The following is a 21291-nucleotide window of genomic DNA, read 5'->3' on the forward strand; positions in this document are numbered from 1 at the left end:
ATTTTCCTGGGTTTTTAGAATGTATCTTTCCCCTCGGATTAGCAATTAAGCTTTAGGGTTTAGGGTTTGAAGTGATAGGGTTAGCCGTTAAGCTAACCCTACGACTTCAAACCCTAAACCCTAAAGCGTTCCGTGTACCCGCTCTAGGGTTTAGGGTTTGAAGCTAACACTCGGGCTTTAAACCCTAAACCCTAGAGTGGGAACCCTCATCCTCTTTAGGTATTTAGGGTTTAGATTTTGGGATTTTAGAATGTAGTTTTCCCTTCGGATTAACAATTAAGGTTTAGTGTATGGCCATTTTATGAATTTTTGAAACCAAAACACAATGTGTTTTGGATTTAAAACATCTTGTGTATGGCCATTTTATGAATTCTTGAAACCAAAACACAATGTGTTTTGGATTTATAACATCTTGTGTATAGCCATTTTATGAATTCTAGTAACCAAAACTGACAGAACATACATATACATTACATATACATACATACATATCTAAAGTGTACCATTACGCCACCACTTCCCCACCTACAAGAACCAGGCCAATTGTCACACTTCATATGAAAAGGTGCAATGCACATAGATCCAACATAATAAGCCTAACCAAACTATAACCTTCACCAAAAACTAAAGTTTATGTAGATACATCTTTAAGGACACGAAACCGACTCAATATAGAGACCAATAATATATTCTAAACTTTCATTGAAGATATCCCATCCAGCAAGAACTTGGATTCCGCTGCAAAATCAACTGGAGCAACAGACTTGACTGTAATCCTTTGTTTCTTCTCGTGGTGCAACCATTACACGGAAAAGATGAGGCACCCATGTTGCCATTTTAAGTTGTGTTTGGAATTCTGTAAAGTCATCCTGCAAGTACCAAAGAAACAATAAGTCTTAAAAATTATCAAAAGTTGGTTCTGATGAATCTGCAGCAGGTCGCTTGGCACCTCCTCTCAATATAAGTTTTGAGTGAATGATTTTTATCCTGGGTAGCATGAGATCGGTGCCTATTGATTGATAACATGTATAAGAATAAGCCAATGTAATGAATATCAACCCTTTTAACTTGTAAGTAATATGGATCAAACAGGTCGCAAATTAGTCTATGATAAACAGAAGGGGATTTCCCTATTTCAAGTTACCAAAGGAGGGCGAATCTTTGACTCAGATGTACTCAGCCATATTGGGGCATCCCCGTGATTGTTTCTGAACCATTTCCATGGCCCTCCCCAAGATGTTTATCTAGGAAGGTTCTTGTTTTAAAAAGGCGATAGGTACTCTGAGGCGATAAAGGTCAACATGATTAGGGTCTAGGCACACACCTCCGCGATCAGAGTCTTATTTTACCAAATACTAGTATCAGAGTCTTATTTGCTACAAAAACTCACTTCTACTGATCTACATAACAAAGATACAAAAGATATTTCATGCTTCAGTTACATACTAAAAGTTTTCACAAAATCATAATGACTAGCAAGTAATAGTTTCACAGTTGGCTATTTTGCAATTTCGAAAGTAAATAACATTCATTGAGACAAGTGATAAACACTACTATCTCTAGGAACCGTACCACCATCATCCTCTTTTTATGTTGGCCCTCAAATTGTGTTGATAGTGCAGAAAAAGAGACGCCCTTTATTTTCATATCCCAGACTTAAAAACCGGCCCAACCCGATGGTCCAACAAGATACTAAGAAAATGTCGCCAAGAAAAACAAGGCGCTTTATTTTCTATAAATGCCCAAACGTGAAATGCGCCGCCAAGACACTGCATACCATCGCCTCATGTTATTGTAGCCCCATCACCCTAAGTAGCCAAGGTCAGCTCAAAAACCTCCCAGAGACGCCTGGTGACAAGGTAGACTTATATCTACGTTTTTAGGGGTGGTTTGAACCTGTGAGGACAACAGGCGCCATTCTGGCCACCATTGTCTCACAGACAACCAGAATTAAAAAAGAGACTTCATTAAACAAAAAGAAGTGTAATCTGCACTACCACTCAATATGTGCATACAGAATCCAAAGTACGAAATAACATGCTAATAAACATATGCAACAGCTTCCATGGTCAGACCCAACTCTTCAACTAGTGTTTTAAATCCACTATCAGGTGGGACACCCTTAGACATGGGTCACAATTAAGCCAATTTAAAACAGTCCACCTGTGAATAAATTATATCGGCATCCATACAAACAACGCTGTAACAAAATGTTTGTTTTTTTTTCTTTTCCATAGTATATCCTAAACATTACTATTTTATACAAAAAAAAAAAAAACCTTAATAGCTAACAACTAGTCTTATACAGTATTTGTAAAATTTGCAAGCTTTTATGTAAAACTTTTATGGTTTTTACCTGTGACTTCATTTTATCAAGCTCATCAGCCGAGCAGCCAATTATTTTCTCAGCTTCTTCACTAAAAACTGAAAACCAAGCTCCGCCACTTGCATCAGAAAAATTTGCACTCAATATATACCTGAAACGACAACAAATTAAGTATAGTTGAAATATTGTACTTAGTCACTATAATAAGGTAAGTTAATTAGCCAAAATCAGACAAACCTCAAACTGCAGCTAGCATTGTTCTTTTTGCATGCTTCACACCAGTAACCAGAATCAAGAGCTTCATTAACTTTCTTGTTACATGTTTTGCATGCTCGATATGACATGGCTTGCTCAGTCCTAATCAAACTTATACAAGCTCGCACATTGTAGAACACCGGCTGGCAGACAAAAAGTTGAAATTTTTTAACACCGGAGAATTATTTATTTACACTCTAAGCATAATGATTATCAAATATTTGATTCAAACCTACCAATAATCACAATTACATGAAATCTAATGGTCATTAATCAACAGAAACATATAAACACCTTGTGTTTCACATTCAAAGCATATCGAGTTTCAAACAGTTTAAATCAAACCTACAAATTATCAAAATTACATGGAAATCTAACTGTCATTAAGCGAAAAAAACCTATTAACAGATACAAATAGCTTGTGTTTAAGATTCACTTATTGTTTACTATTTCTTCGAGTTCCTCATCGATTATCACATCGTCTTCCTCCATTTATTAACAATTCAGATTCAGTTACTGTTTTAATTGATGGCGGCGACGTTAATTGAAGTTGAATTCCGGCGGAGATTAACAATACGAATCGAAAAAAATAGATCGAAGGAAGATGAAGAGGAAGTCAGGGAGAGTGTTTGACGTTGATTATCGACGTCGAGGAACAGTTTTGGATGATGAAGAGGATTTCCGCGGTGGTTTGTGGCGGTCTAGGGTTTTGGATCGCCGGAGGGAGCGTGAGTGAAGGAGGAGTGTGGTGTTTTTTTTGGTTTATATAATGCGTGAAAAATGACCTTTTTGCCCCTCCGTGTTTTTTTTTGAGATTTTATCATATTTATTCTTATCAACTTCTAAAATCACATATTTACCCAGTTAAATTAGATAATATCATATATATCCATTTTTAACACTTAACTTATCATGCAAACCCATTTAGTCAATTCTAATATTAATTAGAACCTCAAAATTTTTAACAAATATAAATTACAAATATATTGACCATTATATCCTCTTATAAGTGGCAATTAATCCCTAATTCATTTTTTCTCTCACTAATCCATGATTATCTCTCCAAGATCAATACTGTTTTTTTTATATATATATCCTCTATATGAACATGCATAGCGTTTCTTAAATTTCAATTGCCGTTTGTATCAAATAATTCTTAGTAGTGTATATATTGAATGAATGTCCTATATTGATGTGTGTGCTATCTAACTAATCAATAATATTTTGATTCATATTTCACATCCTAGCTTCTAGGCTTTAAAGTTGTTCGTTTGCACTGTCATGTATTTAAATCAAATTAATTTAATGGAAAAAAAGACACCGTAGATGATCACAAAAAGGAAGAAAAATCATATTTATGAGTTTCTTACTTTTTGTGCATTTTACTTTTGCTGTTGTTATTTGTGTTTGTATAGACATTATCCCTATTGGATTGTTCAGCTTAGTTTATATGCTTCAAGAATGAGTTTTCTTATTTGTTTTGTCACTACATGGTTTGGAGTGTAGCAGTTTTTATGAGTTACGATTTGATACAATGAAGATTGACATGCTGTATCTTTAAGTGTTTAGTTATTGTATATTTTGTGCATTTCCAAAAAAGTTATTAAGGGCAAGATGAGAACTTAATTATGTAAAATTGTTTTAATTAATTTTTTTAATAAGTTGGGTATATTTGAGAGTTTTAGTATTTAGATTGGTGATAACTGTTATTATAATATTTAGTTGGGTATATATGTTAATCTAGAAGTTAAGAGGGGGATATATAAGATTCTCCCATTTTTTTTTATTAAATGATTCTGGCCTTAGGTTACATCTGATCCAATAGTATAGATTAGTTTCCTGGTTTTTAAAAAAACCCTTGTTTTTAAATGAATACAACTCGTTCGCCTATATATATGGATCTTTGGCTATTGTTTAAAACTATATACGTATATATCTATTTAAATTAAAGATAACATGCTGAATATCTTTTAAAGAATCGAGATACATTGTTAACATCATTAATATGAAGTATTGACTACAAATTATTAATACTAAATATTAAATATTTAATCAAGTTTTAATATAACCAAAAATAACAAAAATTTGACAAGCAAAAATCCTACGACCGGGATATTTTATCAATTTAGCAAGATATTATTATATCGATAACTTAATATTTTATTAATTTAAAGAGGTTTTACAATGTAAGTTGTGGAAAAGACATCCGTGAGCTTGAGAACTTGATTATGAGTATGCATTATCCACACAAAATGGATATGAATCACATTCTTATTAATTCCTGATGTAAATAATGAAGGTTATGAGGTTTAAAGTATTAAAGAAATTATGGCGAAATCAATCAAAATCTTGTTGATGACGAAGTTGAGGATGATTCATTAACTTTAAAAATAAGCATTGTGGACAGCAAAAACTCTTCACAACTTTTTGTTACACTATGAAAAAACAATACCGTAACTCTTGAGTACAATGAGAAGATTTAAAGATAAACTCATTATAGATTTGAAGTTAAAAAAAATGTGGCTTTTTACGAAGTAATATTAAAATTTGAAAGCTCCTAATAATTATTAATTTATAGTTTTGTTGTGACCAATACAAATACATTGAGATTTCAAAAAAATTATTATCTTATTATTTTATTGATTGAGTCCAATTTTCTACTGATCCCAAGTTGGGACCGAACAAATTATTAGCTTTATCGAAGTTATTAATTTATCGAATATCAATTTATAGAGGTTTGACTGTGAATAGAGAGATAATAATAATAATACTAATATTAATTAATTAACTCAAATTTAAATTTCAATCTAACTATTATTATATATGGACCGTATACAAAATCTAAAGTTTCAATCTTAATTGTATTTTTTTATATATAAAGTATGATTTGATATCAATCCGAATCTAAATTTAAATATTTAAATTTATTCGTATAGTTCTTTTAGAAAAATCAGAATTTCAATCTTATCAGACTTTTAGATAATTCAGATATAAACATTAATTTATAATTGACTTTATGATAAGAAAATATTATCGATTATCATTCATTCATCGTAAATTTCATTTCAAAGTCACACTAGGATTAAGGTATTTCATGGCTTTTCTATTTTCAAAAACAAATTAAGATCCAATCTTTTCTTTTTCACAAGTTTATATAAATATATATTTTATTAATTATATATTAGGAAATGTGGATATGGGGTTGTCCTCCATCTAAACTTAGATGGAAAACACCTCACATCTTGGTTTTTTAATCATAAAATTCATAAGAAGGCAAACTTTTATTTAAAATAAAAATAATATTAAAATATTTGTGTGTGAGGGGTTTCCCAATTAACCTTAGATCTTAGATGAAGAACAACATCATATTCACTTTTTCCTTATATATTAACATATTTGAAGATAGGGGGAAGGGAATATGAGGCTGTTAGGCACCCAAGTTGGGTGAAAAACCCATCACATATTTTTTTTAAAAAGGTAAAAATCATGGGGTGCCATGTATTTATTTAAAATATTAAAATATTAGTATGTGAGGGGTTTTTCACCCAAGTTGGGTGCATAACAGCACCATACTCACTTTATTCATTAACTACAATCGAAAGTTTTTGTTGTATATTATCACAAACTTTATATTTTTAAAGTAAACATCAATTTTTATATGCATTATTAGGTAACCCCATGCATCGCATGATTTCAATCTAGTTAATAAAAAAATTAAGTTCCGTAAGTTTCTCAATATAAAAAACATACCCGGTTTCTTTTATATCATTTTAATTTTATTTTTGGTATTTTGTTTGTGTTTATTTATTATTTGATATTGAATTAAATTATTATGTCATTGTTAAGTTTCATCTCTTTTAATTTAGTTGTTTTTTTTTCAACAAAATTCTTTAGTTTGTTGTTAATTGAAGTTTGATTATGACTTCTTCTTCTACTACAAAATGGTTTACTCTTTTAAATTTATGTTGCTTGTGTTTTGTTATTTTTCACCTCTTTTGTTGTTTATTATTTTGATATTTTTATTTGATATATATATATATTTTGAGACTATCCGTCTATCGGACATGCTTGAAGACTAATTTATAAAATAAAAAGAAAGGGTTGATAGTACACTTGGCACCCCTAATCCTTTTCTTTTAGCCTAATACTATTTCCTTATTAATCATCTATTTTTTTAATATTTATTTAATAAAAATGACCGGCTTTTAATTAAAAAATCTTATAAAATAATCTTTATTATATATATATATACCACAAAGAAAAAACCCTCACATATTCTCAACCTTAAAAAAATACCTACGGCAAAAAAAAAGAGTTACGATCAACTACCAAAAAGGTTCTTTTATTTATATACTTTGTTCATATTTGATCATTATTATTATTATTTAACGTTGAATTCTTATGTTATTATTATTATTATCTCTTTTAATTTAGCTTGTTGTACATTATAGGTTCATTACGTCTTCTTCAACAACAAAAAATAAGACCACATTAGTTTATCTAGAACGAGTTTCTAGAATAGCTCTAAAACAAAGCTATTCTAGAATATCTCGAATCCTAGAACGAGTTTCTAGAATAGCTCTAAAACAAAGCACCAGACCATGTATATCTAGTAAAGTTGTGTCCAGTCTATGCTGTATTAGTTCTTAGATATTGATAATCTGGAATGATTTTTGCCCACCTTAGTATCAGGGCCACAAACAAGGGACTCCAAACCCTAAAAAGGGTACTAGATCTCTAAAGGAAGGATATACAAATACAACTATTGACCCGTAAGAAGCAACATTCCTTGGCCTGACAAAACTTTCACTATAATTCTACTATCACAAAGCCAGGTTGAACTGCCAAAATTAGAACTGATCAGAAGACAACAGGTTGATGAGTAAGATGGGATCAGGTAAGAGATTTTCCGGCCCATTCTCGTTCTCGTTTCTTCTGCTTAGCTTGCATCTTATTGAACTTTTCTTTCCCTTTCTCCAAAAGAGGGTCGACCACCACATAGTCATTTGGGTCATTCCTACGTGACATGCTATCCTGCACATGATGTAAAAAAAAGGGAAGGCAATAATACATTAATTACTATACAAATTACTTGAAACATTGTACAGTAGAACATATACCACTCAACCATGCACATATCAGGATCCTATAGATTTATAGATCATCTCAAACATGTCATATAGGTAATTATGGATTACATATACAGATTATCATTGTATTACTATAGCTTTTGTAATCTGAGCACAATATCTATTTATACAACTCAAAAGAGAAGAGTTTGCATGCCAACCCACCCTGCCATTACTCGTCTAGTTTTGAGCTGTATTATAGTTCGTAATCATGGGTGTCCAACCCGCTTTGCATTTTTGACCCGTATTATAAACATACATGTCCTGAGCCATTACCCAACCTGCTGGACCTCTTCTTTCCGGTAGCTCTAGAGATAAAATATTTACCTTGTCAGGTGCGAACTTCAACTTGGCAGTAGTCCAGTCGGATAAGCCTTCACCATTGGATGATGCAGGGCAGGTGAACATGGATGCCTTGAACTTTTCTAGTCTGGCTAGCACCTACATGAGAAAGACAAGAACAATAAATCAAATGAGTTAGCTTGAGAGAAGCAGTAAAGCAACAAAGAAAGTGTGCAGTCTAGCAGGATATGGGTTGCCATAGCAAATGTAGTATGATATTTAGGCGTGTTTAGATGTTTGCTTTGAAAATTATTATGTCAAAAATAATTATATATCGATAATCAGCTGTAACAAAGAACAATGTAAAAGATAGTGATTAGATGTGTTTCAAGTATTTGAATTTGTATTAATTGTAAGTTTGAGTGTTTGACAAATACTAACAAGTAATGGATTTGATACATAAGACATCTTTATAAAAAGAGAGGTCTTGTTAAATATAAGTGTAAGCATCTTGATAGTGGGACCCGCAGCTAATCAGTTTTGTTGGTGCTAGTATGAATTGATTATCCATCTAGAAAGTTTTCCGAAACACTAAAAACTTATTTTTGCGATTTCAGTTGTCCAATACCAGACTTCTTGACAAAAAAGTTGGATAAACGAAAATCCAAACATCCCCTTAGATAACACCTTACCACACTATTGCACTTGCATTGTGACGCAAGGCAACCCTTTAATGCAGAAGAATGATGCATAAAAACATAAAATAAAGGAAATAGTAGTAGTGTCATTGCATAACATACATCTTCTTCCTTTCCTTGACGTCTGCGTTTCCTTTGCTTCTGTAACTGTCTTTCTCTTTCATGTTCATTTAAAAGCTGCAAGTCTACATCTGCATTAGCCATTCGCTCGGCTCTCACTTCTGATCCAATTCCTTTTTTCTTCAAAACCAACTTATCCACTTTGGGTCGATCAGGGCTTTCGGCTTTCGACCTTTAAGAGAAAATAAAAAAATAAAAATATCCCAGGAGTAAGCAGATAAAATGTACAGATGAGAAAAGCAAAAGTTATCTAAAATAGATGTAAAAACTTAACCCATTTACTTATATGGGTTGGTTTGGTTTATGTTTTATCTCTAACAAGTAACATGATCTTATTAACAAAAATCTAGAAAAGAAGACAGGTCACATGAGTCGAATAGGTCAAACATGTCGTAAAGTTACCCAAAGTGTGTTTTTAGAGCATACAAACTCCTAAATCCCTCTAAGGGAAAATAAAAAGACTAATAGTGTAATAACAAAGTAATTAAAACAATTCGAATACACTAAGCTTTTTTAAACAAAATAAACATAAAGCTGAACAAAAGTGTTCCTGGTTAACCCTCACTACAAGTCACCTACCCAGCCTGCCCATTTTGTCACCTCTACCCAAATTCCAAGATCGTGGACCATTTATTACCATCAGATATATATAAAAAAAAATAACACCTCAAGCTTCATTCAAAATTATTTATAATTAGTCATTTAAAATAGATGATACCTTGGTGGCGACTTTTCACGAGTCCTGGGTATTGAACTCTCTGAATATGCAAAAAAAAAAAAATCAAGAAGTTAGAAATCACAACACGAGAATATACAGTAAAAAAGATGACATCATATTACTGTTTACCAGAAGATCAAACAAATATATAATGCATGTATCAAGTGTTTTCAAGACACACATGCAGCTTTTGGACTTTGTGTAATTAGAATTCTGTAGCCTTATGATGATGATGATTAATACATCATCACCTGAAATTTGATTATATGTTCCTCTTGGCATGTCGCATTTCCATTGAAACTATTATCTTATTCATGTCAAGAGCTTATCTGTATCTCCTTGAGATCAACATGCATCCTAATGTTAGCCCAAGAAACTACAATGCAAAAGCATACTCTACCGACCTTCTCATGCTCACTAGTAAAACAGCATGTTTATCTAATATCATTTACAAGCAAACATACCAAAAACATCAACCAACCAGATAAAAGTCCCAGCAGTTATTATTTCTAGGCTTCATCATCTCCTTCACATATGAATTGTTGTGTGACCACGAAGTCCATCTAATTGTACATTTTTTTTATCAATATTTTTCTCAACCTATTATGCAGTGCTTTGTGCATTTTATAAATTCTACAAATTATATAAGCCTCTGTGATTATATATCTATCTTTATATAAACCTTGGTACTCTTTTCCATGCTTAAAGAGCACTGTGAAGTGAACTTCAGTATTTCAGATTCAAGAATTAAAAAGGAAATAAGTGGAGTGATGGCTGGTTATATATTTTTACTGAAGTATGACGAGGAAAATGAGACATTTTGAAGCACATTATTAATCAGAAAACTGAGTTCACTTGTAGGTTCAAATTACCTTTATGCACTTTTTGCTTGGATGGCATATCGCCCAGCTCCTTCTTTTTAAGTATCTGTCGACGCATTCGTGCATCAAAGTTTGCCTCGTCATCATCACTGTCACCAGCAGAATCAGCATCTGATTCCTTGGGTAACTCTTCCTTCTTGGAGTTTAAAGCTTCTCTAACACGCATTTGCAAATCTTTTCTTGTTTTATCTTCCTCTGGATTCTGTCACAGTAAATATCATACTAATCAAAAGTTGTAGACTTAATCTAATGTAAACATATGCATATGACCCAAAAGTGGGTTATTTGAGCAATAATCATAAACAAAAAACGAAGAATATAGGCCTAAAGCCCTAAACTAATATGCTTCATCTGCTTTCAATAAGTGTTCTTTATCATATTTAAAATTTTTTGTATAATCACATTCAACCATCTTTAAATGAGAATCACTAAAATAGTACTTTTGTTTTACCATAAAATCTAGCAATAATTCAGACCACCACTTTTTTTAGTCCTCCCACACTTCAATATTGTTCAGTATCAGTTTGGAAATTGATTAAATTTTTAAGGTTTGTAATTTCGTATAAACATAATCTGCTTATATCTGATAAAGTATAGGTCCAATTAAAAGTTTCAAACTGGCTAGAACAAAGCTCATTATCCAGGGTATAATTAAGATAATCAAATACCCTTCATTAAAATCTAACTTTAAAGAGTTTGACTTCCATGTTACAATTCCTATCTATTTTCTAAAAAGGTATACTCTTTTTGGACATATCGTGTATTCCAAATTTGCCAAATTGTTAAACAGGTAATTTACTTACAACTGAAATAATAAAAACACATCCTAATACTATCTCCTCCAACCAGTTTTACTTCTGCTAATTATCTAGATCAGATGATTGTCTTATTACTAAAATGGGATTATTGCTTAGAGCAATCCAAGTTTTTATCCATCCAATTAGATCATTATAAGTTATTTTCGTGTCTCATTTGGGCCACATTAAAATATGTGCTTTTGAAGAAAATGATGGTTTGTATTTGATAAAAACTTTAAAAAAAATTACATTTTTGGTACCTGAAGTTGTCAAAATTTTCAATTATAGTCTTTAAGTGAAAAAATTAAATTTTCGATACCTGAAGTTGGTCATTTTTTTCATTTTTGATACCAAACACATACGGCGTTTGTTTTTCCGTTAACGCCCTCACATGACCAACACGTGAGGGTATCAAAAATGAAAATTTTTGCAATTAAAAACTATAATTGAAAACTTTGACAACTTCATGTACCAAAAATGTAATTTTCTTGAAAATTAATGACTATGGGTTTTTTAAAAGTTTATTTAATTATTTTAACACATTTAAGCTTTGAGTTTTTATCTACATTATATTATAACATATATACAAGTACTATTTTTAAAATCTTTTAAGGTTAAGTCATAAATATACGGATAACTTGTTATTATACACACACAAAAAAAATACTATTTTAGCTCTATTGTGTAACAATTGAATTTGGTTTCCAAATCGTTGCTAGTTGAGACGATTATGTATATTGTGTCGCGGTCGATTTGGAAGTTGTGAACAACTTTATCGGGAATTATCACGGAGAGGAAGATTTCTTCATTGACAAACTTTCAAATCGTCTCAACGGGCAACGATTTGAAAGCCAAATTCAGTTGTTACACAATAGAGCTAAAATAGTAGGTTTTTTAATAGGGATTAGTTTCCTCGAATGTAAGAAACTTTGAACGAATGTCTATAGTAGGAAATAACTAAAGTTGTGTGTATCGTATGTAAACAACTTTGAAATAATGTTTATTGTATGTAAGAATTTCGTTTCAACCAATTAAAATCTGACAACTGGCACCTGTATATGGTTGCCACGTATGTTTTCTTACATACAATAAGCATTTTTTCAAGTTGCTTACATACAATACACATAACTTTAGTTTTTTCCTACTATAGACATTCGGTTAAAGATAGTTACATTTCAGGAAACTAATCCCTTTTTAATAACAAGTTATCCGTATGTTTACGACTTAACCTTAATTTTAAAAATGGTACTCGTATATATGTTATAATATAATGTAGATAAAAACCCAAAGCTTAAATGTGTTAGAATAATTAATTAAACTCTTAAAAAACCATAGTCATTAATTTTTGAGAAAATTACATTTTTGGTACCTGAAGTTGTCAAAGTTTTCAATTATAGTCTCTAAGTGAAAAAATTTTCATTTTTGATACCCTCACGTGTTGGTCACGTGAGGGAGTTAACTGAAAAACAAACGGCGTATGTGCTTGGTATCAAAAATGAAAAAAATAACCAACTTTAGGTACCAAAAATGTAATTTTTTCACTTAGAAACTATAAGTGAAAATTTTGAATACTTCAAGTACCAAAAATGTAATTTTCTCAAAATTTTAGTAAGGAATGAAAATCATAGACACAAAAGCATTAGATTTACAAATAAATAACAATTATAACAAAACTAATTGATTTAAAAAGTTTGTAACAATTCAAAAGAGACACAAAACGATCTTTTAATGACCTGATTAAATGATAGATACTATGAAGGTCTGGAAGGCACAAATGGAAAAGTACATTGTTATACTAAGCATTTTACCCCACAAAAAAGTGAAGCCACATATAAACACATTACAAACACCGACTCCTTCACCAGTTTTATTTCAGCCGACTATTTGGATTATTCATATGGTGCCTACAACCATAGTCACATAAAACACGGTACGTTTCGGTATGGTATGGGTACGCGATACGGGTACGCAATTCGCTCTTGGTAACGAATTCGGTACGGATGGGGTATACCCATTTCGGTACGAAGTGGTACGAAAGGGTACAATGTACCATGTATTTGGTTCGGTGTACCAAAAAGTCATCATATAGGTAACAAAATTTATAAATTTAATCATTATTAAAATAAAAATATAAAATAAAATAAAATAAGAACACACAGAAATACATTTAAAAAACACATATGTATTTTAAAAACAAACTAAAGAGGGCTTAGTTAAACCCAATCAAGTTTGAAGTTCAAGCCTGTAGCCCATAACGTTTTACAAACCCTTATTCCCTAGATATTTATATTAAAAAAAAAGGATCGGGGTCTCTGTCCTATCAACTCTCTGTTACTTCCTCTTAACTTGAAATTAAAAATAATCAAAACACATCAAATCCGGATTCAAAGATCGAAGACCAGATCTCAAATCCCATAGAAACAAAACGTTTATCCTGAAGCTGGGAAGTCAAAACGGCAATGGTACACCGTACCACTTCAATCGAGTCGTTTTCACTTTTGAAATAGTTTTCCGTACCAAGGGGAATGGGACGCGTTCATTTTGCTTTTCGGTTCGCCGTACCACTGACGTACGAAACGCTAACGAATTGCGTTTCGGTACACTTCGTACCAATACGAGATACACGGGTAGATGAGCGTTTTATGTGACTATGCCTACAACCTATGTATCAGAATACCATTTTGAAGTCTTAAATATGGTTCTTAGGGATAACAAATGTGTGTATACTTTGCTTAAAACTCATAAGAGACATTTTTAGGGGAGATTGGTTGTGTTACTATATGCAGATTGAAGAATCTCTACTATTATATAAAAGAGATGGCTTATGGTCTTAAACTCAGAAAATTTACCATAATGCCCTTATCTTTAACCATGCTACTATCTGATAACACAATTTTAATATATCCATGTGTTTGACAATCTAAGCCGGTGACCAGCGAAGCCGGACGCCAAACACCGTCAATCTGATATGATCCCACATCGGCCAAGTATGAGATTGGTTGGTGGTTTATAAGTCAAGGTGTCCCCTCCTCCTTTAACCTAGAGCCTATTATGGGATGGGTTTGTATCACAATCATTGCCACATGTACTAATTGAAGTTTACAATGAGAACACATCGACCCCACGCGTCACGCTGGTACGCTTCTAGTAAAATAATAAACAAGTAATTATACTTACTGTTTTATCTTTTGCGTTTTCTTCTTTCAGGAGACGAGGATCATTCAGCACATCATGACTACTTTTTATTTTAGTCTTCACAGTGGCAAGAAGTTTCTCCTCTTCTTGTGCTTCTTCTCCAAACGATAGCAAGTTCAACTTTCTGTAAATATAAAAATATAATCACTTTATTTAAAAAGTTATAACATGAACAATATCTAATCTTATAATTGTTAACCACTTCAAATGCAAGATAAATGTATTACTTTGTAGCCTTCTTTTTTGTATCTTTGTTGCCAGCTTCCGTGGTAGTTGATGGCAAAGATTTAGCAGGTGCAACTCTTGGAACAACATCATCAAATGGGTTCCATAAAATCTGAAATTTCGGAAAACAAACTCAATTATCTCAGTTGCTAACAACTCTAGTCATTTACCACCACATGAGAAATCGATAAAAGTTTTCTCTGGAGGTGTATAATGGTCAGGTTGGCCAGGTTGGGTAATCGCTCAAAATGGTCAAAAATGATATTAGCATGATTACAAAGAGCTTATTATTACAAAAAGTAAATACCTTTCCGATAGACCAATTTAATAGATTATATGAATTAAAATCACACTTTAGGTGATTTTTAATCTGATAGGCCCATTCAATCATTTGACACTTTTTATGATTTGACTATTTAAAATTTAAATGAACCGTAAATAAGTTACAACTCAAAATTCCAACCTCTAGGTTATTTTATTGCCATCTGATATAGCAAAAAGATAAAATGAGAATATGTAGACATATACCTCGATAGAAAGAATTTTTGGAGGAGATTCCAATGGTCGGTCATCCTTATCCGTTTCAATCTCACCCAAATTTAACAAATTATATAATGAATCTCCTGTGACCTATAGACCATATAAAATTCATCAATATCCAAAGAGGGCATAGGCAGGCAGTAATTATGCATTAATGAATTTATATTTACCTTGCCAAAAATAGTATGTTTTCTGTCAAGCCAATCACAACGATCTAGAGTTATAAAGAATTGACTTCCGTTTGTATTTGGTGCATTAGCATTTGCACACGCAACTATACCCCGATGATTGAATCTTAAACGTGAATGGAACTCATCACCAAATGTCCCTCCATATATACTTTCACCACCTGAATGTAGAAACAGATTTAGTGACAGTGAAGTAGGACAGCCATAAAATAAGTTGTTGGGTTGTATCCATACAACAAACACTCATGTATAGCTTTATTGATTTGTATGGATACACACTCACACACATAAAAGTATAACGAGAATACAAGCAGTTTGAGAACTAGTTCAGGAATGACCTAATGAGTCAAGTTTATTAATTCTAATATGATTTTTGAAGATAAAGGAGTTTGATTTGCAATTAGAGAATTAGCCATAATACTAATATCTGAGGCGCTGGCATGTTTGGATTACCACATCCATATCAACTTTAGGAGTGTTGGGCAATGAATTAAAATTAGACTCCATAACTCCAGCAAGATGGATATTTACACCTCTGCGTAGTTAGAATTTAGGGCATTTGGTTTACAATATAATCTCATTTTAAGTTTTGATATCTCATTTGCAAACACATATGGGTGGTATTTTATATATATATATATATATATGATCATCTTTGATTAAAATGTATAGAATATGGACCTTGGGGAGATAAAAATAACATCGGAACAGAAGTTGATTAGTTCGTAATCATAATATTCAACTACTGAAACTAAGATTGTTAATTTAACAGTAACAGTATAACGAATATCAGTTCTTTAACATTTAATGGCACAACCACACAACTAGTATTGAAAAATGATATGAAGAACAATAGTCCAATACTGCATCATTTTAACCATTCTAAAGATTGATACCTTATCGGATGACTGATTGAACACACTATAAAGTGGTATCAAAGCTAAACTCGGCTATCTGTTTAGCCTCTTAGTAGAGTTAAAAGGCGATACAAGATATAGAACTTGACTACAACATACCTAATCTGAGGTTCTAAGCTGTGTATTTCGGGGATGAAGTCTCTCGAGGAAGTAACATGTTCCAGTTTATGAACTTTCCTATATCTGCATAAAGTGCTAGGGATACTAAGGGGGGAGGGAGTGTGCAGGGAGATGAGGGGAGATGGTGAGGGTTTCGGCTGCCACTGCTGCAAGATGGAGGGAGATGGGAGGGCTGCGAGTTGGATGCTCCGAGGGAGATGGAGGAGAGATGGAAGAAACGGGGACAATTTGTGAACATTTCAAACGGTCACACGACCGTTGGCAGGGACCATTGGTGTAACTGATATGACTCAAGGAAGATAAGGGAAGTGGTATAAGCAAAGATCCAAACAGCAAGGGCCATTGGGCAATTAACTGAGAAACATATGGGTTGAAGAGTAATTTAGTTTATTTAATTTCCTTATTGTCGTCAGAATGTCTTTTCCTTCTTTAGTTATCTTGCTGGCCAAGTCAAGAGCAATTTAAGTAATTAGGAGATATCGTGTTAGGGTTAGGATTAATCTGTGAAGTCATTGGATTTGGGGTTCTTTTCTTGTACTCTGTCTTTATAATTCAATAATAATTAATTGTGCCAACTCAGTTCGTATCAGTAACTTACCCCGCTCCATGGGCCAAATGTGTAAACAAAAAAAAATAAAATTATTTCCCAATATATATATAAGAATTTTTAGTTCAAAAACACAACCCGAAACTCCTTTTTAGTCTATGTTTATCAATACAAACACAACAATAACATTTTATCATCATAAATGGATCCATTATATTCATCATCTTTATCTCATCTTCGTCCGAAGAGATTTCATCGGCTTCCAAATTTTCATTACCTTTTTTGTTGCTAGATTTATCCACGGGTAGTAGCCTACCTTTTTTGCAATGCATTTTTGAAGCCATTAAAGACGACACGGCAAGCTCCACAGAAACCCGCCTACATCGAGCAGTTTCGACAACAAAGTCACGAAACTCTTATGCGTGACTATTTCATTGAAGAACCAAAGTTTGGCCTGGTTTGGTTTCGTGAGATATTTCGAATGAGTCAAAGCTAATTTTTAAGGATTGTTAATGATATTGAGCAACGGTACGTGTACTTTCAAGAGCATGTAGACCGGAAGGGGAGAAAGAGCTTTACAGCCATACAAAAATGCACATCCGTGGTGGGACAACTCGCAACGGGCAACCCTCCAGATAACTTTGATGACTACTTGTGCATGGCCGCGAGAACGTCCCGCGAAACCCTTGATCATTTTTGCGCTGCGGTCATCCAGTTATATCAAGACAAGTTCTTACGTAGGCCTACTAGTCACGACGTTGCACGATTGTACGAGGCGCATGAACGGAGACACAAGATTCCGGGAATGCTAGGTAGTCTTTGATTGTACACATTTTGTTTAGAGAAATTGTCCTAATCATTTGAAGGGACAATACAAGAGAGCCTTTCAGTCCATAACCGTTGAACAAGAGTGAGTAGAGATGGTGGAGGTGATCATCCGTTCCCACTTTCACAAGCCTAAAACAAATGACAAGAAGTTCAAGAAAGTGCAAGAATCGGCAAGAAAGAATGTCAAGCGAGCTTTTGGCGTTCTTAAGGGAAAATGGGGGAATTTAAATCGCCTAATGCGATCGATGACAGTCGACAAGATTACTAACATCGTGCACGCGTGTATTATATTGCACAACATGATCATAAGGGACGATGGGAGGGCAATATCACCGGTTCGTAATGAGGATTCGTGGATTCAACTGGTTTATGATGACAACGCAATGGATAAGATACAAGATGAAGAAGTCCATCATCGTCTTCGATATGATCTTAGAGAGCACGTATGAGTGTAAGGCTGACAATTTTGACACGAAACCTGTTAACACGACACACAGGTTTCGTGTTTGGGTTTAACAGGTTTCATGTACTAACAGGTTCGAACATGTTAAGACATGTTTATATATATATATATATATACATTAGTGAAACCCTACCCCTAATTCATCCATTCTTTTTATCTCAGCCGTTCCATTTCCATTCCTATCTTTTTCTTTCTTTTTCCCTACAACTTAACAAGTAAGATTACATCTCTCAATCTCACATTCGTCTCTTTCTATCTCTCTCTGTTCCACGACGTCCGGAGTTATAATGACGGAGGCGAAGGGTTTTCAAGCCATATTTTCGATCAAATCTAACACGAGATGTTTACAAGAAAGGAATCGATTAGATTCAACAATTATTATGTATATATCTGTAAGTTTCCCACTACCGATTGGTTTGTTTTGTTTGTTTTAGAATAGTACTGAATCTGATGAAGTGATGATTGATTATATATGTTTTGTTTCTTTTAATGTGTTATTGTCTTCTTCATCTTCTCTCTTTCTAATATAATAATCGTAAGGCTTCTTTTCCTTTTGACCAAATTTATTGATTCTTGTTATGTTACTGTATTTATTAAACCGAATTCATGTTATCAGAATTAAAAGCTTCACAATACATACATACATTTATTTAAGACTTATATAGAAATATATTTGTAACTTATATAGAAATATAGAATGTATGTTACCAGGTTCTTAACAGGTTTGTTAACAGGTGTACCGTTAATTTTCGTGTCGTTTTCGTGTCCAGAAAAAATAATACGAATTCTTAACAGGTCACGACCTTAACATGTTCGTGTCTTAACAGGTTTCGTGTGACCTGTTATGCCAGCCTTATATGAGTGTTTGTTGAATGTTGAGTGTTTGCTGAATGGTTTGGTAATGGAATTGAGCTAGTATTTATAGGAAAAATTTAGGAAAAAAAGACAGGTTTTTTTTGTTTGTAATTCAAACGGTCAAATTGGAAGAATTCAAATTCAAAATGTTAAAAGGGTTAATTATGCGAAGTTTATATGTTAAAGATAAATTATGAAAATTTAAAGAAAAGGTTGGGAGTAATGGTTGCCACTAAAAAAGGTTGGAGAGTTGAAATGAGGTGGAGTAGGTAAGTTGAGGGAGATGGGGAAATGAAGATACATGACTCCCTCCCCCTAAGATGTTTCAGAGAACAACTTTATATGAATTTATCTGACAATTGTAGCTACATCAAATCTATAAATACAATGTTCTTTTAAACGGTAAGAGAATATGCAACTTATTTGCCTAGACTAAAGCATTCACGGGTATACTTAAGAACCTTTCGAATTGCCCCAAGCACAAAGATGCTTCCCAGTTAAACTTTGTACGCCGGGCTAAGTTAACACAATCAACCCGATTCACTTATACCATTATTAAACCATTACTTACATAGCATCGCTAAAGAAAATAGACAAATTGTTTCAAGTTTTATATATCTATCTATATCTGTATAATAAAACAAAAATCAACCCCATTTTAAAATTAAGTATGAAAACACCACATAACCCCTTTCCCGATCCATTATATAAGATTGCTCATCACCCTTGTACCCTCAGCCACCAGAACACCCAGCCGCCACACATAGACTGTCCAAAGTTATTTTTAAGTCATTTGATGTTTAACCTACACTCTTTTATTTTGAACCATTAAAACTATAAGTTACCACCTCGCGCAAGCAGTATTCTAATTAATATAATAATAATAATCACATTTTCTCAACCCTAATATCGCCAGTAAGGAGACAGGCTAGTAGTCAGGCGTCCCGATGTCCTCAAAACAAGTCTCCGGGCTAGGGCAACGATAGAATCAACTGCATATAAGTCAATAGAGTCACCCTCCCGGGTAACCTGAACACGTAAAACCCTAAATTCTGCATTGCAACGATAATAACAAATTGTTTCCTACGACCTAATTTCCCAATACTGTGAAATAATTGGTAACAACTGATGTATACTAATAAAGTACAATCACAATATGTGTGTGTGTATATATATATATATATAATATGTATATTGGGAAAAGAAAAAAAGGAAGAAAAGACAGATGAGGAGTGAAAAAACTGACCTGTGCCAGTGCCAGTAGGATCACCACCTTGAACCATAAATGACTTAATAATGCGATGAAAGATGGTGCCATCGTAGTAGCCGTCTACACACAGCTGAACGAAGTTTCTGACGGCTTTCGGGGCTTCTTTTGGCCACAATTCGATGTCGATGGGACCGTAGTTGGTGTTCAGTATAACCTTTCCCTTTGTGGGTGGCTCAGATACATATATTGATGACATTCTTGAATATGTATTTTGTTTTTGATTCGAAGAAAGAAGAAGAAAGTGGGGAGTTTTGTTATTTAAGTGTTTGTGTTAATGTCGCAATGAGAACCCAATGTATGGGGATGGATCCGAACACCAATTTACTTGCCAAATCAAGTTAACAAATCACTCTAACGTTATACTATGTCGTGAAAAAATAGATTAACCGGTTCCAGTTATTTTTTGTAGTAACCGAAATCGGTTAATTTTTTTTAAAAAAATAATCGATTACGGTTAACCTATATCGGTTAATAACCGGTTAGTATACAAAAAAACCTTAACCGGGGTAACCGATTACGGTTAAAAAAACCGGTTAACTGACCGAATAGGTTAACCTATTTTCGGTTATTATTAATTGAATCATAAAACTATATAGATTATTAATAATATATAAATATTCACTTACTTAATTAATAATATAAATATTATTAATAATATATAGGTTAACCGGTTATATGTTTTCACAGCCAATGTTATGTGTTCAATAACTAATTCACACTTCTGGTTTTAATTCCTAACAATATTAATACACTGAAACTTGATCGACTTTTTAAAAAAAATCAATTCAATAATGGATATATGTTTTAGTTAATCGAATTTTCCAAGAAATATTGATTATATGTAAATTTAATACATCATCTGTATTATTTTATGACACAAACTGAAACTTCATGTTGAAGATAAAAGAGGGGAGAGTTTGTGTAGACGGTGATAGGA

General features: G+C 33.0%; 1 protein-coding gene and 1 pseudogene across 1 annotated transcript; both read right to left on the reverse strand.

The window, feature by feature from the left end:
• Positions 1 to 450: 450 nt before the first annotated feature.
• On the reverse strand, positions 451 to 3299 carry LOC122600623 (annotated as a pseudogene).
• A 3864-nt stretch (positions 3300 to 7163) lies between these two features.
• Positions 7164 to 20648, reverse strand: LOC122600056 (peptidyl-prolyl cis-trans isomerase CYP57). The gene is made up of 10 exons (XM_043772706.1): positions 20331 to 20648; positions 15337 to 15515; positions 15155 to 15256; positions 14629 to 14738; positions 14384 to 14525; positions 10401 to 10611; positions 9529 to 9568; positions 8793 to 8982; positions 8038 to 8151; positions 7164 to 7615 (listed from the first exon to the last, which is right to left on the reverse strand). Exons 1-10 carry the CDS (start codon positions 20548 to 20550, stop codon positions 7475 to 7477), a joined length of 1449 nt encoding a protein of 482 aa, XP_043628641.1. The 5' UTR covers positions 20551 to 20648; the 3' UTR covers positions 7164 to 7474.
• Between the last annotated feature and the right edge of the window lie 643 nt (positions 20649 to 21291).

This window comes from Erigeron canadensis, chromosome 5 (assembly GCF_010389155.1).
Source record: "Erigeron canadensis isolate Cc75 chromosome 5, C_canadensis_v1, whole genome shotgun sequence".
NCBI lineage: Eukaryota > Viridiplantae > Streptophyta > Magnoliopsida > Asterales > Asteraceae > Erigeron > Erigeron canadensis.

Bases quoted from the DNA above. Each gene is read 5' to 3' on its own strand.
- LOC122600056 (XM_043772706.1), bottom strand. From the start codon at position 20,550: ATGTCATCAATATATGTATCTGAGCCACCCACAAAGGGAAAGGTTATA. The intron at 8,152-8,792 runs GTATGTTATGCA...TTTCTCATGTAG, and splicing joins GTCAAGGAAAGGAAGAAGAT to GTGCTAGCCAGACTAGAAAA. The intron at 7,616-8,037 runs GTAAATATTTTA...CATCATGTGCAG, and splicing joins TGAAGTTCGCACCTGACAAG to GATAGCATGTCACGTAGGAA.